This window comes from Sipha flava, unplaced genomic scaffold, assembly GCF_003268045.1.
Source record: "Sipha flava isolate LNK unplaced genomic scaffold, YSA_version1 19028_pilon_pilon, whole genome shotgun sequence".
NCBI classification, from domain to species: domain Eukaryota; kingdom Metazoa; phylum Arthropoda; class Insecta; order Hemiptera; family Aphididae; genus Sipha; species Sipha flava.
Genome location: NW_020272548.1, coordinates 1,599 through 18,361, shown reverse-complemented (window position 1 = coordinate 18,361; position 16,763 = coordinate 1,599). Strand labels below are relative to the sequence as shown.

The 16,763-nt window shown below is 31.8% G+C and overlaps 3 protein-coding genes across 3 annotated transcripts; 2 read left to right on the top strand and 1 right to left on the bottom strand.

Annotated features, from left to right (window-relative positions):
- Nucleotides 1-3,713: 3,713 nt before the first annotated feature.
- LOC112681355 (protein ALP1-like) lies at nucleotides 3,714-4,493 on the bottom strand. The gene has a single exon (XM_025551617.1). It carries the CDS (start codon nucleotides 4,491-4,493, stop codon nucleotides 3,714-3,716), a length of 780 nt encoding a protein of 259 aa, XP_025407402.1.
- A 2,018-nt stretch (nucleotides 4,494-6,511) lies between these two features.
- Nucleotides 6,512-7,180, top strand: LOC112681356 (zinc finger BED domain-containing protein 4-like). The gene is made up of 2 exons (XM_025551619.1): nucleotides 6,512-6,777; nucleotides 6,868-7,180. The coding sequence occupies exons 1-2, from the start codon at nucleotides 6,532-6,534 to the stop codon at nucleotides 7,159-7,161; spliced, it is 540 nt and encodes a 179-aa protein (XP_025407404.1). The 5' UTR covers nucleotides 6,512-6,531; the 3' UTR covers nucleotides 7,162-7,180.
- A 4,761-nt stretch (nucleotides 7,181-11,941) lies between these two features.
- LOC112681354 (piggyBac transposable element-derived protein 1-like) lies at nucleotides 11,942-15,426 on the top strand. The gene is made up of 4 exons (XM_025551616.1): nucleotides 11,942-12,068; nucleotides 12,495-12,983; nucleotides 13,069-13,238; nucleotides 15,382-15,426. The coding sequence occupies exons 1-4, from the start codon at nucleotides 11,942-11,944 to the stop codon at nucleotides 15,424-15,426; spliced, it is 831 nt and encodes a 276-aa protein (XP_025407401.1).
- The last annotated feature ends 1,337 nt before the right edge of the window (nucleotides 15,427-16,763 follow it).

Below are 16,763 nucleotides of genomic sequence, written 5' to 3'. Positions count from 1 at the left end.
TCGCTCACGAAATACACATTGTGTATAGAAATCCATAGATTTCAATATAACCAACATTGTTATTGGTTCGACAATAGCACGAATACGTTTTGTATATATATATAAAATATGAACTGTTTTGAGATAAAAATACTATCTTTATAAATTGAAATAAATAATATCAATACCCGTTTTAAAATGTATTCAATCTATCTGATAAATGTATCAATATTTTTAAAATTATTTTACATTTATACGTAAAAATTTCAAAAAAATAATATATCTGTTAAAAAAAAAAAACAAAAAAGATAATAAAATAAACATGATACCGTTCAACGAATTACTAATACACTATATCCTTTAAATCACTGGTGTAGCCAGAAAAATATTTTTTGTAGAAAGGGGGGGCTAACATTTTCAAACTTGATAACTTGGTGCTGTGTATGTTTCGTGTCCAATTTTATGGTTTAAATTATATTATAACTAAAATACGTGTTATATGGAGTACAGTTAGTAAATGTTCGAAATCTTATTTTGTTTAAACTTTGACTTTTAATAATAAATTGCTAACTACAGCTATAATATGTATATAGTTTTATTGGATTTCTGTCGTATTGGAGTTTGCTGTTTTGTCACATTTATTATTAATGATATATTTACGTAGCACATCAAGATTAAATTTCATTTAAAACTTTTGGATGATAAACGTAATAGATGTTAATATTTATTAAATATAATAAGTAGTACATGGTGATAAACAGATCTCGCTCGGATCTCGGTCCAAACACGAGGTAAAAAATAATTAGTAATGTTTATAATATAATTATGTAGGAATAATTTAATTACTGTTTGTGATGTAGTATACAGTAAGAAAAAACAATATTCATACTAAAATGATTTATATTTTACAATAATTATAATAATATTTATAATAAATTCACTTATTAAACATCTCAAGTGATATTCATACAGGAATTACTATTATTCCATACGTTATTTTAAGTAATTTTTAATTATATTTCTTTATAATAGTACATATAACAGAGTTAAATAATTATTTTAGGTAAAAAAAAAAAAAAATGACTAAAATTTCCGTATTTAAAGAATTTTTACTTTAGAATATGATATGACATATTTAAAATGTTGTCATTAAAAATTATAAACACTAATTTATAACAAAAAATACAAGTGGTTTTTCAAATTAAATTAATGCTAATTTGTATAGAATATCGATTCTATTGTACAGCAGGAATACAATAATATTTTGTTTATTCAAATTATGAATTATAATTATATTATTGTTAAGCAGCTATTCGTGGTAATTATTCATTTATGAGATTATTATATTTTTTTTACTTTATAAAATTCTTGATGAAAAAGCAATAAAACAAACAAATAATAGGGTGCTAAGTTTAAATTAGTAAATTTTGACAAAAGATGACGAAATAGTATTTGACTAGATTTGTATTGTAATATATTTAAAAATAAGAAACCTTGATCAAACAGCTGATTTGATTAAGAACTAGAAAAATAATGAAATATAACACTTAATAAAATGTTGTTCTATACCTTGATGAATAATATATATAATTTTTTAGTGGAATAACGCTAAAATCAAATTTAAATTTTATATAGTTATATCATTTTTATAATTGTTTATATTCTTAATTTTCAAATAATATGACAAATTCAATCGAATTTTGTAGGTATTTAGTAAACGTTTTAATATTTATCGTTTAAAAATATATTAATTTATAAACTATGAAATTTGTGGTTTTCTCTATTAACTTATTCAAATACATCAACAAATTATGTGTTCCAATATTTTTACATAAAATAAAGTAAAATATATGTCACTTCACTCACCTATTGAATTTATCAAAATTATATGGCAAGTCAAATATTAATATTAATATGCTGGCATTACTTCTAAAGAATATCCATCGTATGTGTTATTTACGTAATAATACATTTACACCCTTTAAATTAAATTTAGGTAACCCGGATGGAATTTATTAAAATGTCTATCCTCCACAAAGGGACGCAAAAAATGCATATAAAACACGAGAACTCGTAGCAAGTATTATTTCAATAGTTTCCAATACTAATATACAACAAACTGTTATGAAAGTTCCTGTATTGAGCATGTTGGAGCATGCTGTATTTTATATGCCTTTAGACCAATAAGAGAAAGATTAGTTTTAGTACTTCCTGATGTCCAATTTCAATTTTGAACATATGTATGAATTCATCATTCCTTTTTCTAGGTTATGTAGGAGAAATATTTTTAATTTTTTTATTCAATGAGGCTTTTTTATATATATTAAATATATATATATTTAATTTTTTATTCAAAAATTTTCCGTTTACCATTATTGACAATTAAAACGTTATGAAAAATTTAACGTTTTGCGTTATTTAAATTAGTGTAAAATTTGAAAAGTTTTCAAATGTAGTAATACTATAAAATAAATCATAATTTTTGTTTCTTAGCAAAATACCCATTACTTATATTAAATTTGTCTTGGTCTAAAAATTCTCGGGGAAGGCGATTGCCCCCATCGGTCCCCTCAAATACGCCACTGGCGGCGGCGAATAAACACATTTACACCGAACGTCACAACCAGAAATAGTGATGGGTCGTTCCTGAACGAATCGATCCAAATGAACGAGTCCAGTAGAGGAACGATTAGGAACGATTCCACCCGAACGTTCCTATTCGTTCCTTCGTTCCATTTCGTTCCTATGTTCCAATGGTAAAATGTACTAAAAGTGCATAGTATAATTGTTGTACTAGTAAGAGCCCGTTCACATCATCCCGAATCGGCGGTTTTGCCGTATCGTTGATTTTGCCGTATAAGCCAGTGTCAATATAATTTAAATGCGTATATTCAGACGATACGGCATTTTACTGTATACGGTAAAATTACCGATTAGGTCGATTTTGTCATTCGGTTTTGTCACTGCATATCGGTTTCGGTCGTACAGTGGAAAAACCGATTCGGCTTATCGTGGCAATGCATTTATAGACAGTGCGTTCAGACGATTCGATATTTTGACCGATAATGCGTCATTTTTCGTCTGTGCTACTGTCGAATAATTATTAGTATATAGTCATTTTTGTGTTTTACAATTTAATAAAATTACAAGTGTTTTAATTACAGCTAATTTAATTTAATTCAATTACAATTAGTTATTAAATTTTTAATTACAAGTGATCGGATATATAAATACAATGGATGATATAAATACAGATATGCTTATATCATTGGTCGAAGCAAGACCTGCATTGTGGGATAAAACATTAGACATATATAAGGATAAGATATCGAAAGAATCAGCATGGAGGGAAATATGTACAATTTTAAATGAAGACTTTCCAGCATTGGATCAAAAAGAAAGGCAACATTTTGGTAAGTAATTATAATTTTTAATATTATTTTAATTTGTGTATTTTGTAATTCAGTCACGTTACATTTTATAAGCATGAGTTTATAACGAAAAAGGAAAGATAAATATGTATATAATAAATAAAAACTATATTTTAATTAGTTAATAAATAATAACTCATGTAATATATATGTACCTAATAAAATAATAATAACTAATATGACGTAGGTATGTAATTATAATAATCTAATAAAATCTTGATTTTGAATTTTCTTGACAGCGTAATATAAAAATACTATAGATTGTAGTAATTTAATCATACAGATAGCAGATGACTTGTATATTTAAAAACCTATGGATTCATCTTGCCAAGGAACTGATCCAACTTCAGAGACAAAATATTCAGCAAATGTTGCTCTGATTGAATTTGCAGAACTGCCTCCTCTGATTGATTGTGCGCTTAATATATTAGGAATACAGTTTATTTCTGGTTTTATCTGGTCACTTTGAAAATCAAATCCATCTTTTTGTCTGACAAAATTATGTAATACTGTGCATGCTTTTACTACCCAGATAACTGTTTCTACATTTACGTCCAAAGGTCTATGAAATATTCGCCATTTGTTTGACAGGATACCAAAAGCGCATTCTACATATCTTCTAGCTCTAGTTAATCGATAATTAAATACACGTTTAACCTTATCTAAATGTGTCCCTCCATAAGGCCTTAATAAATTGTCATTTAATGCAAAACCTTCGTCTCCAATAATCACGAAAGGAACATTTGTGTTTGAATGTTCACTTAAAGGTCTTGGTATAGGTAAGTGCAATGCATTTTCAGTCAACTTTTTCCAAAATGTCGTTCCCTTAAAAATTGAAGAATCACAATCTTTTCCATATGATCCGACACTCACATATATAAACCGGTATTCCGAATCTACAACGGCTAATAATATAATTGAATTATAGTCCTTGTAGTTGAAATACATCGATCCACTATTTGAAGGCTTTTTTATTCTAATATGTTTTCCATCAACAGCACCAATACAGTGTGGAAAATTGGCCCTTGATTGAAAACCATTCGATATTTGTTCCCAGGCCGTAGATGTAGTTGGTAATTGCATAAATTCGTTATGTAGATTGACCCATATATTTGTTGTTACTTCTCTTACAATGTAGCTTATTGTTGAAATACCGATTCGATAGGAATAATGAAGGTCTTTAAATGAACACCCAGACGCTAAATACCTAAGAGAAAAATTAAAAATAAATAATTATATTTGTATAAAAATTAATTATCATTTAAATCATTAAAACCAGGTAAAATCGTTTTGAAAAAATGGACTCAAACAAGAGATTCGTGGATGAAATCGATCAAAAAACAAAAAGATGAAAAAAGATCTGGATCTTCTGCCAAGCCATCAAGATTGTATTTGTACCATAATCAAATGTGTTTCTTAAAAAAAATAATGGACTCAACAACTGCTCAAGAAAGCACTGAGGATGGTCCGATTGAGCAAAACGAAGGATCACACCAAACTGATGAGAGGGAAAAAAACCTTTTTAATGTATCACCAGCTAACCAACCTAGTATTTCTGGTACGCAGAAGAAGCACAAGTCAGATCCGTCGCGTGAATTGGATGCAAAAATGTTAAAATTTATCGATCACCAAATACAGACACCAAGGAACGAAGAAAACCATCATTTGTCATTTTTCAAAGGCCTTTTGCCTATCATGTCATCACTTAATGAGGATCAAACTTTAGAATTCCAAGCGGGCGTCATATCGTTGTTACAAAATATTAAAAAGAAAACCTCGCAATATGCATACAATGATCAAAATAATTTACAAACACCAACTCCTATGCAACATAATTATCCGTGGCCAAATTACTCCCAACTGCCTCAACAACGTCAACCACATTTCCAGAACATAATCGTACACCAACCACAAGCTAGCCCAGAAAGTGTGATTTCAGCACCAGTTTCAGTAATGTCAACCACAAGTCAAGAGTCTGAAGAATACGACTTTGCTGATATAATTTAGAGCTAAATATATTAATTGTTATTATAATTATTAAATTAGTATATTATTATTATTATTACTTATTATATTTTGTCAAGTTATTTTTTATTTTATTTTATTTTAGAACTTTTAGCTACAGCTATGATAGTTCGACAATTACAATAATATACAACAAGTTAGGATTAAAAGTTATTATTTTCTTTAAAAGATGAATAAGTACGAAAATAAAACTATATAACTTACCTTAAACAGATGGCTAATTTTTCTTCTGGACTGATGCTTGCTCTCATAGTTGTGTCTTGCCTTGTCAAACTAATTTCTACTCTTCTCAATAGGTCATCGAAAGTAGGTATCGACATTCGAAAATAATTAAAAAATTTTGTTTCGTCCTGTCGTAATTGACACATTAGCGTATTGAAAGAGCCCAAAATATTCCTTTGTCTCACAATAGGATGTACCCAGAATCTTCGATTTGAAATCCGTTGCTGTTGACGATATTTGCGATACCAGTATATTAATATAAATGTATTCGAGTCCATCTTCACGCGTCTTGATGCACATACGATACGAATGCAACTGAAAACCGAGTACGGTGTAGGGTTGAGTACGGTGTACGGTTAAATTACCGTACCGTCTGAACACTCCAACCGAAAGACACCGAATCGGGAAAATATCCGATACGGTAAAAATATCGAATCGTGTGAACGGGCTGTAAGTTGTCTATTATAATTAGGAATATTCGAAAATTAGATTGTAGATAATATTTTATCACGGACCAAGATAATGATTCATATTCTTACTCCGTGTATTTTATATTCTTATCATGGCTATAGATTATTTTTAGCCGTAATTCTTATAATTTATTGAAAATCAAAATTGAAATCGATAGTTAATAGTTGTTCACAATTGACTAGTTGGACAAGAACTTTGCAAACTTTGCAAACTTTTTAAGCCTTTTAAAGAAGTTACAATTGAGTTAAGTTCGGAAAAAGGGGTATCAATTTCCAAAGTTATAGTTCTCACAAATGCATTGTTATCTCACATAAAAATAATGAGAACTGAGAAAAACTTACCACTTGATATTTATTCTATGATTTTAAAGATTGAAAATAAAGCCGAAAACAGATTTGCCGGTATGGAAGACAATTCTACTTTTGCTGAAGCAACTTTAATTGATCCACGTTTTAAAAAAAAAGGATTTAGTAGCGAGACATATTATATCCGTACTTATCAAAACGTCGTGCGCAAGATTTCAAGTATAATTAAACGCAAAAGACAATCTATTAATCAAGAAGAAAATATAGTTACAGATAACGAACAAATCACTATGTCAACTGAAAAAAAAGAAACCTTTGAGATATGGAAAGAATTTGATTCACAGGTATGAATTTTAATTTACATTTTTAAACAATTTATCAAATAACGATAATTTATGATAATAAATAGCCTATTACGTATTATATTTTTTTAGGTAAAAGAAGTTACAACAGTGAGAACTGACACTTCCGATGCAATTGTGGAATTAGATAAATTTCTTAATGAGCCTTTAATCCCAAGGAAATCAGATCCTCTTGTATGGTGGAAGGAAATGAAACGTATATATCCAAATATATACCATTTGATGTTACAAAGATTGGGAGTGCCATCAACATCAGTTCCATGCGAACGAACGTTTTCTAAAGCCGGATACACACAAACAGACAGGCGTAATAGACTTTCCATAAAAAATATGGAAACATTAATGTTTTTAAATGGCAATCTATAATACATATTTCAGGTAACTTCCTAATCATTTTTTGTACTATTATTATTTTAAATAGTAATTTATTGAATTTATTGTTATTGTAATATAAATGCAAAGACTGCAAAAACACCGTTGGGTTTTTTTATTTTATAATTTATAAATACCTATTCCTAATCCTAATTATAAAACATGAATACAATCCAAAATATTTAAATATCGACTATTAATATTTGTGATAATGTGTTTACGGCGGTTAATATATTACAATTGAGTTATAATTATTTTAGTTAACGGAATACCGGTTCCGCCGCCCGGTAATAACGGGGCCCGTACACTGTGAACTATAATATATTTTGTGAACGAAAGGACCGAAGGAACGAATCATTTGAACTGGTTCCTTTTCCGGACCTGGAACGATAGGAACGATTCACAAAATGGAACGAAAACTCCCATCACTATCACGGACTGATTGAATGAGCATCTGACCAGCCGGTATATATATATCGGCGTCGATTATCTAGAACATTCTCGAAATTACCTTAACGAGATAATCATCGCATATTCTAGAACATGGGATTTCCCCTTATCCACTGACAATAATAACAAAAAAACAAATTTGATTGATTTAAATCATCAATCAAACAAAATAAAGTATTAATTGCATAACCAAATAATTTAGTTAAAAAACTTGTAGTATATGTTTTTATTTTAAATATTATTTGACGTTATTTTGCTTTGAAATCGCCCGTGCTCTACTCGCCCACGACAACGTTGGACGCAGACACGTGGTCGGTCGATCTGGTAGAATATGATATCGAAGAGGTCGACCGGACTGTAACCAGCAAATATAGGATAGCGTCAATCGTAATCTGAATGTAAAAAACTTACGCGAAAAGGTTAGTCACGGTTTGTTCGTATTGCTTATGATCACCACGTTGTGATCCACGCACTACGAGAATCGTCTGAATTCGAAACACATTTACGTTTCTTTACCGGCATATCCCGTCCGCCTAGTGTTTCTGCTTTAAACGATTTTCAACATACACACATTGCGCCCATGCGTTCTGTTCATGATTTATCATTCCATTACATTTCAGAGCGACGAGATCAAGGCGATAATGAGGGAAGAACATGTTCTGTTATTATGTTATTATGCAAATAGCCACGAGGAAATAAAGATTAGATTAGCAGCGGCAAACAGATGTTATTTTGGATTGGTCCCTCTATTTAAATCAAAGATATTATCATGGAAGACAAAAATAACCCTTTATAAAGTACTAGTAAGACCTATAGCTTTGTATGCATGTGGGACGTGGGCCACTACAAAATCGGATGAACTAAAATTGGCCACCTTCGAGCGGAAGATATTAAGGAGAATCTATGGTCCAAAAAAAAAATAACGAAGGAGAATACAAAGTAAGAACAAATCAGGAGATCCAAGACCTGTACGGAGAACCGAATATTAACGGAATTTTAAAAAGTAGTAGGCTGAGCTGGGCCGGGCACGTGTGGAGATCGGAGGGGCCAATTGGACAGGCTACGAAATGGAAGCCAAATACAAAAAGGCCTAGAGGACGTCCTCGACAAAGATGGAAGGATAGAGTGGTCAAGGACTTGAGGGAACTTGGAATAGAGGATGGGGAAGAGCTGGCAAGAGACCGAGACAGGTGGAGGCAAGTGGTTGTTGCGGCAATGGGCCTGAATGGCCTGTAAACGCCTAAAAAGAAAGAAGAAGAAGAACATGTTCTGTGGTTCGCGGAGTATTTGCTCGAGCAACGTGTACAGTTCGAGTTCAACTTGCACTCGTTGTACTCAGACATGTTGGACCGAATTGTATCAATCATGTCAAAGACGACGGAGAACATCCGAGTTAGTAACGCGGTTTATCATGAGCGAACAAGGAAAAAAAACCGCTTAAAAAATATTACGTTTTATCATTTCAGTCGCTGTTGAACAACGACGCTATTAATAACAAGACTTTCTTGAAAAACCTTTGGCATTGGTTGGGTCTTATCGTATGACGTTGGCCAAAAATAAGCCCATACCTTTTGAAAACGGTTATCTAAAGTCGATAATCACGAAAGCGTCTGGAATAAGACTGATGTATACTATCCCATTTGTCACAAAAGTACCGTAAGCCGGGGTAACTTTGTCCCGCCGTTGGAATTTCACATACTTTTGTATGTTGTGATAAGACGTGTGACTATTATCAATATATTGTGATGTTTTCCGATAGTCGACAACACTAGTAACCGAATATGATAACAGTTGCCGTTATCACTTGCCTTGTTATCAAAATTAAAATATTAGTCGTAACGTTTTATCAACGCCAAAAAACACGTGTAATAACTTTGATCAAGTGCTGTACGAAAAAATTGTCGCTGAACTCTGTAAATCTGACACATTTTCATAAATATAGTACTTATTTATTATCAAATTGAAAAAAAACATAAATGTGTTGTTATTAATTTACATTTTTGAGCTCGGGGTAACTTTGTCCCACTATTATTTGATAGTGATAACTAAAATCTGAGTATAAAAATCTTTTTTTTACATTTTTAACATTTGGTTATATTATTGTTACAAATGGTTTTTTGAGGTATTAAAGGTATTATCCTATCTAATTTTTTTATGGTCCCTCATTTTTCTTATCCTTTTTGTTTAAAAGTCAACAATGCCGCGTAAAACAACTTGATTACCAGGTACGAGGCAATACGTAAATTACAAGCCGCAGATATTAGAGGCATGTCTGAGAGCCATTAAAATTAAATTAATGACCCAATGCGCAGCCTCGGTATACTATAAAATACCTAGATCGACTATAAAAATAAATTGAAAAAAGTACACGGTAAGAATATTGGACGTCCGACAACTTTAAGTACGGCCGAGAAAATTAGCTTTGCGCAGCATTGTACCAAACTTGCAGATTTCGGGTTCCCCTTAATCCCCGCAGACATAAAGTTGTCCATAAAATCTTATCTGGATAACAAAGGAGTTCGTGTATCACGGTTTAAAACTATAGAAATATGCTCTAAAAAATAGCCAAAAATGTCCTTAAAAAAAGCATTTTACCATAAAAATGACATTTTTTTTATTTTAGGCATTATTCAATACATTAAAATGACAAACACACGTAATACGAGCAACATTTGCGATGTAATATGAACTGACTAATTATGTATTTGTTATTAGACTGAATACTGGTGACGTACCATAATCATAAATTAAGATAAAAACTGAATCGAAAAATAAAGATTGACAATGTGTATCGAAAAACCCGATAAACCTACTCAAATATCAAGAAAATAATTTGTCTTTTGATTTTATTTTGAATAGGCTAAATTTGTTTAGTATATCGAAATATGCAATAAAAACCAACAAAATTACCCAATAATACCAAGAATAATAAAACGTCGAAACATGCAAAAAAATGCAAAATAAAATTTGAAGTTTGAAACCCTCGTTACATGAAACGAATTATGTTCTTAGAGAACATTGTGTATGATCAACCAAAAACATATGCACTTTAATAAAATTGGCTATACAGAATTACCGTAGCTGGTATCGTTATGGTCACATCCCGCAAGTGACTGTACGGTACTATTTTTGCATTAAAATAATGAATAGTAACGTAATAACATTGTTTTTTTTTCCAACAATCTGTTTAAAAATGGATTTAAATGAAATGCGTTATTATCAATGCCTTCTTTTATTAGGAATTATCATCAATGACTGAATGTCATCTTTTCCAGTAACATATACATTGTAAGGTGTACGTCCTGGTTACTTCTAACTACTTCATCAACTCTCACCTGGATTATTTTGAAAGCCCCATGTTTTTCAACGCGGGAAGAAAATGTTGGGTACCAATGGCGTGCGAGGATCGCAGCGTATTGGCCTCCTGCAAACTTGGTCGATAACATGATCGATATCTTGAGAAAAGGTAGTCAGCTGTGCTGTTTTCCGATGGCTAGCCTGCTGCCCGCTCCCAGGACCGGTCTCTCGTCGGTCGTCTGCGCGTTCATCATCACCGTCATGTGCTTGTGTTCATGTTTTATACGTAGCCGTCTAGGCAAAATAGCATATCCGCCATTGTTTGTACCGGTGCGTCGCCACCGTTAACACTGACAATTGCCGACGTCATGTACACTGTACGCCACTTCGTCGTTAGGGTTTTTTTTTGTTATATATTTCGCCACCCATAGCACTCCGCGCCACGTGGTTTGACCGTCGTCGTCTCATTCACTCCGTTCTCACCATCGAGAGACCTCAGGAAACCTTTTACGTATCGTGCTCTCGTTTGTGAATGTGAAGTTTCCGATTGCCATCGTCGCGCTCGTATTAGCCATTGTCGCACAGTTGTTTTTTTTTATTATCGTTTCGCGAGTGTTTTATTTGTTCGCCAACGTCGTGTGCGCCATTAATACTGTAGTTATAGACATAGTTGAGTGTACTAATATTTAGCGAAAATCCGTGCAAGTTATCAACATAATAAGAATATGCGTGATACTACGAAAGAATAAATAGATGTCGTTTTAGGATTATTGTACTTGGCTAGGTATTTGCGTAGCAATCATTTGAACCTACACGATTTGTGGAATACTGACGGTTTTTCTCCTGAATATTTCCGGACAGTCATGTCAGAAAAACGTTTTTCATTATAACTTCGAGCTGTTAGATGGCATCTCTATCTGAAATAGATCTGGAGCCTATAGAAAGTTTAACAATATACATCAACATAATCAGATCTCTAATGAATATGACTGACGATAAATTAAGGTGAGCTCTGATTGATAGCGGTATGCTAGTCGGAGCCTCAGGTCCGGATGAGACCGAGGAATGGATAAGTGCGGCGTCCGGGGAGACAATCGCCTCGGATTCATATGCAGAGATAAAAATAAACATTTCGATTGGTAAAGCCTTATCAGGTATATTTCTTAACTTTATAACAAAACGGCTCTTCTCGGCTAACATAGAGAATTGGTACAAGAGCAGAGTAGCGGCGTATGCCGAAGTTTGTAGTCTCAGGATCACCCTGTAATGATGGAGTTAAGGCCCTCATTGAATTTCACAGAAAATATCAACTCGGTGATATCTTCCTGTTTTCCAGTCAAAAGGGCCATATTCAGAATCGTGCAAAATCTGTCATCCCTCCCTTCTCATTCATTAGGAAATCTCTTTCAAGTGACCATGGTATACTTCCATATGGCGGAGTTGACTGGATTCTGCATGGTACATTTTTTCTTCGAGCGACGAAGAAGATAGTAATATACCTTACGAGCCAAATATTAATACTTTTCCTACTCAAACTTCATCTACTTGTTGTCTAACGAATAGTAATACTTCGTGTCTAGTTATCAATCCTAATGACGAGCCTTTTGGAATTAACCCGGATAACGGGTCCCCATACGATTTTTTTTTGTTTGTCGATGACGATGTTTTGATTTTATTAGTTATAGAAACAAATAGATATGGTAACAGCTTATATGCTTCAGCCCAACAGCCAAAATCTAGGCTTAAGGAATGGGTAGAAACCGACATAGTAGAAATGAGGACATTTTTGGGTATCATAATATGGATGGGATTGATTCCTCAACCATCTATAACATCATATTGGAGCAAAAATGACATTTATAAATCTAACATTCCTAATTTTATGAAAAGAAATCGATTTGAATTATTACTAAGAAGTTTTCATTGTTGTAATAATAATGAATGTCTTCGAGGAGATCGAATATTTAAGATCCGTGGCTTAGTCGATATGTTAGAATACAAATTTAAAAATTGTAACGTACCAGGTGAAAACTTATGTGTTGACGAATCAATTATTTCTTTTGTCGGACGTTTGTCATTCCGTCAATACATCCAAAAGGCATAGGTATGGAATAAAGGTTTACAAGCTATGCATGAATGATGGATATACACTAGATTTCAAAATATATGCTGGACAGGAATCAGTTCCTGGAATGGGACTTTCAACTAAAATCGTCATGGAGTTGTCTGAAGACTACTTGGATATGGGGAGAACAATATTCAACGATAACTGGTATACTTCTATCAGCTTAGCAAATGAACTTTTGTCCCGATCAACAAATTCAGTAGGTACTTTAAATAACACGTAGATATTAATCAGTGATTAAAAGTTAATCAGCTGATATTAAATTTTTATCCTATCGTTGGGAGTGCGGTTATATGTGATAATCGGGTTTACTATAAACAATGATAATAAATTATTATATTTGATAATCCCAATTTCCGTTTTCATGGTTGTAATTGAGTACATTGTATGGTATTTCTTTTATAATAAACTAAATCGTAATCTCAACCGATCATTTTGAAAATCATATCAAACAATAGGTAATGACGTTCTCTACACTTGCTGTAAATTTGGTGGATAACATTTTAAAAATGGGTCTACTACGATTCCATTACCGAAGATCGGATTTTTCATGCAATACTGTGGCAAATGATACATTTCCTCCCCTCGAGAGCGTAATTGATGAGATTTTTTTCCAAAAATTTATGGACACGATTCGGAATCGCCTAACGATTGCAACAACACCCTGATTTTACACCAGAAATCATTTTCACCTTTTTTGTGTTTCGAAATTTAGGATCTATACGTTGTCTTCCGCACAACATACCAATACCGTCTTGTTGCCTGTTTAAAATCTATGTCAATTATAAGTAGGTACACAACATGAATATTGTACATTGTTCAAAACTGAATGACCAGTGACCACCATCATGGCATCATATGTGTTTAACTTCAATATTACTGTAATCATGACACTTATTCATCCAGCAAGTACGAGGGCTATTCAGAAACTATGGAACGTTTTGTAATAAAACAAAAACTAGGTACAGTAAAAATATTATATTATATACATCTGAAAGAGTGACTAAAATGCTACTTTTCTACATAGTCACCAAACAAATTAAGGCACTTACCGTAGCGGTGGACAAGCTTCGAAATTCCTTCGTCATAGAAATCCGCCGCCCGCGATCTCAGCCACTGAGTGACGCACGCCCGGAGCTCGTCGTCGTCATCAAAACGCTGTGTCGCTAGCCAGTTCTTCATCTTCGGGAACAAGTGAAAATCACTCGGTGCTAGGTCGGGACTGTAGGGTGGATGTGGGAAAATCTCCCATTTGAATGAGTCAAGAAGTTCTGCAGTTCGATTTGCCGTGTGAGGTTGGGCATTGTCATGAAAAAACAAAATTTTTGGCGATAACTTTCCTCGGCGCTTGTTTTGCACTGCTCTTCTAAGCTTGCGCAATGTTTGGCAGTACCGATCAGACCCTACAGTCCCGACCTAGCACCGAGTGATTTTCACTTGTTCCCGAAGATGAAGAACTGACTAGCGACACAGCGTTTTGATGACGAAGACGAGCTCCGGGCGTGCGTCACTCAGTGGCTGAGATCGCGGGCGACGGATTTCTATGACGAAGGAATTTCGAAGCTTGTCCACCGCTACGATAAGTGCCTTAATTTGTTTGGTGACTATGTAGAAAAGTAGCATTTTAGTCACTCTTTCAGATGTATATAATAAAATATTTTTACTGTACCTAGTTTTTGTTTTATTACAAAACGTTCCCTAGTTTCTGAATAGCCCTCGTAAATTATATTACTTACTCAAATAATCCTAAAAAAAACCTTGTGGACCATTCGAGTGAATATTAAACCTCAAATAATATATTGTATGCCAAGCAATTTTAATGAAAGCTGTTGAATATTTATACAATAATATTTAACGGTGACAGTGTTGTAATATACAAAATTGACTTGAACTTGATGTTTTTCAACACATGAAAATACCAAATACTTTATTGATAAAGTGCTAAACTAAATTAATTTAGTTACAATAGTTTTCTATTAAACCAACAGTGATACCAAACATTGTGGACTAATTTAAAAAAAGTATACCTTTAAAAAGTAAGTATAGATGAATTCATTAGACATTAATTAATGATAATCAAATTGTATTTTAATCTCATAGGTAGTTTTATAAAATATGGTTCAGTATTAAATTAGTTAATTATTTGAATTATTGTAACATACATTGTGTGCTATGGATTTAATACATTCTAGTAATAATAGTTATGGTTTGCCATTCCATAATACTTGTGATTTGAATTATCAGAAAATCAAATATAAAATACTTTTTTGTTAATTGTAAGTTTAAATGAATATCTAGTTCTTTATAAATTTGAATATTATTAAATTATAATATAATTTCAGAACTTTGGTCAGAGTATTGGACTACATACAGAATATGATAATTGATAACTAATTGTTACATTTTTATTGAACTTACTGCTGTGGTCCAATTATCAGATGCACAGAAACTAAATATGCATATAAACATTAATGTATTCTATTTTCACAGCTAATTATTTTATTGCAAAAGAATTGGTATTAAACTAAGTACAAATAATACCAACATCGACATTCTAAAAAGTAAGCTAATGAACTTGAATAATATTAATTTAATTTTAATATTTAATTATAGTAGGTTTTAATTATTTTTCAGGATATCAACTTTAATATTTAAAATAACTATGAATGTATTGATATAATTTTTCTAATTCAAAAATCAATATGTCATATCATTGAAAATATTTTTTTATGTACTGAAGATGTTGTAAAATTAAGTAAAGTCAATTTATAGTTTTTGTTATAGTTATTTTTATTTTTTTTAATTAAAAAGAAGATATTGATATAATATTATGTTAATGTAGTGCTGTAGTAGTTAAGTAATTCTTATCAAAATAGTTAAAGGGATGAATTTTAATTTGGCAAACCAAGACAAATAATATAGACGTTACAAAAACTGAGATTCCTATATTCATTTAAGAATAAATAATTTATAATTTTAAGTGTTATTTTGAGGTATTTTTTTTTTTTTAGTTTAATTAATATATGTTATTTAAATTTTTGAGTTATGGCTTTATTTAATTGTTTTCTAAGTGAATTTTATATTTACACTAATACTCTGCTTATATGCAATCCGTTAAATAAATAATAATATTTGTTTAGTTTCTTGAATGAATATAGTCAAATACTCTCAAAAATTACATAACTATATTAATTAAATTATAAAAAAAATAGAATCAGTACACAACTTAAATTAAATAAAATACTTTTTAGAATATTGGGTGAGCACAAATACAGGGTATATATTCATATTATGAAAAATAGTTTATTATATAATATGTATAATGATATATTTATATTTATTAACTATCAATTAATTTTGTGGCCAGCATTTTTGAACTTGAAAGTGTACAGCTTCGCCTTTTTTCCTATCAGGCATAGGACACCGTGGATTATTCTATGATTCAAAATATAATGTCATGGAGGAGTACCCAACATTCTCTAACTATAAAGGAATACAGACTTCCAACACCAGCCAAGCATAAGTTTATCACCTAAATCCCGTTGCATATTATAATATGCTTAGTGTTTTATGCTAGAAAGCCCAATGTACATTGTAATGTGCACAAAAGTTTCTCCATATTGGCCCAATGGACATTATAATGTGCATAGCTGTATCTTTGGTCCAGATGGTCAGAATCTCTTCGAACTTGAAGAGAACCTTAATCAAGTACCTATTATAACAT

Excerpts from the sequence above, each read along its gene's own strand:
- LOC112681355 (XM_025551617.1), bottom strand. The coding sequence starts at position 4,493 with ATGCAATTACCAACTACATCTACGGCCTGGGAACAAATATCGAATGGT.
- LOC112681356 (XM_025551619.1), top strand. The coding sequence starts at position 6,532 with ATGGAAGACAATTCTACTTTTGCTGAAGCAACTTTAATTGATCCACGT. Across the intron at positions 6,778-6,867 it reads GGAAAGAATTTGATTCACAG|GTAAAAGAAGTTACAACAGT; the intron begins GTATGAATTTTA and ends ATATTTTTTTAG.
- LOC112681354 (XM_025551616.1), top strand. The coding sequence starts at position 11,942 with ATGCTAGTCGGAGCCTCAGGTCCGGATGAGACCGAGGAATGGATAAGT. Across the intron at positions 12,069-12,494 it reads GATTGGTAAAGCCTTATCAG|TTATCAATCCTAATGACGAG; the intron begins GTATATTTCTTA and ends CTTCGTGTCTAG. Across the intron at positions 13,239-15,381 it reads TGTCCCGATCAACAAATTCA|AACTTTGGTCAGAGTATTGG; the intron begins GTAGGTACTTTA and ends ATATAATTTCAG.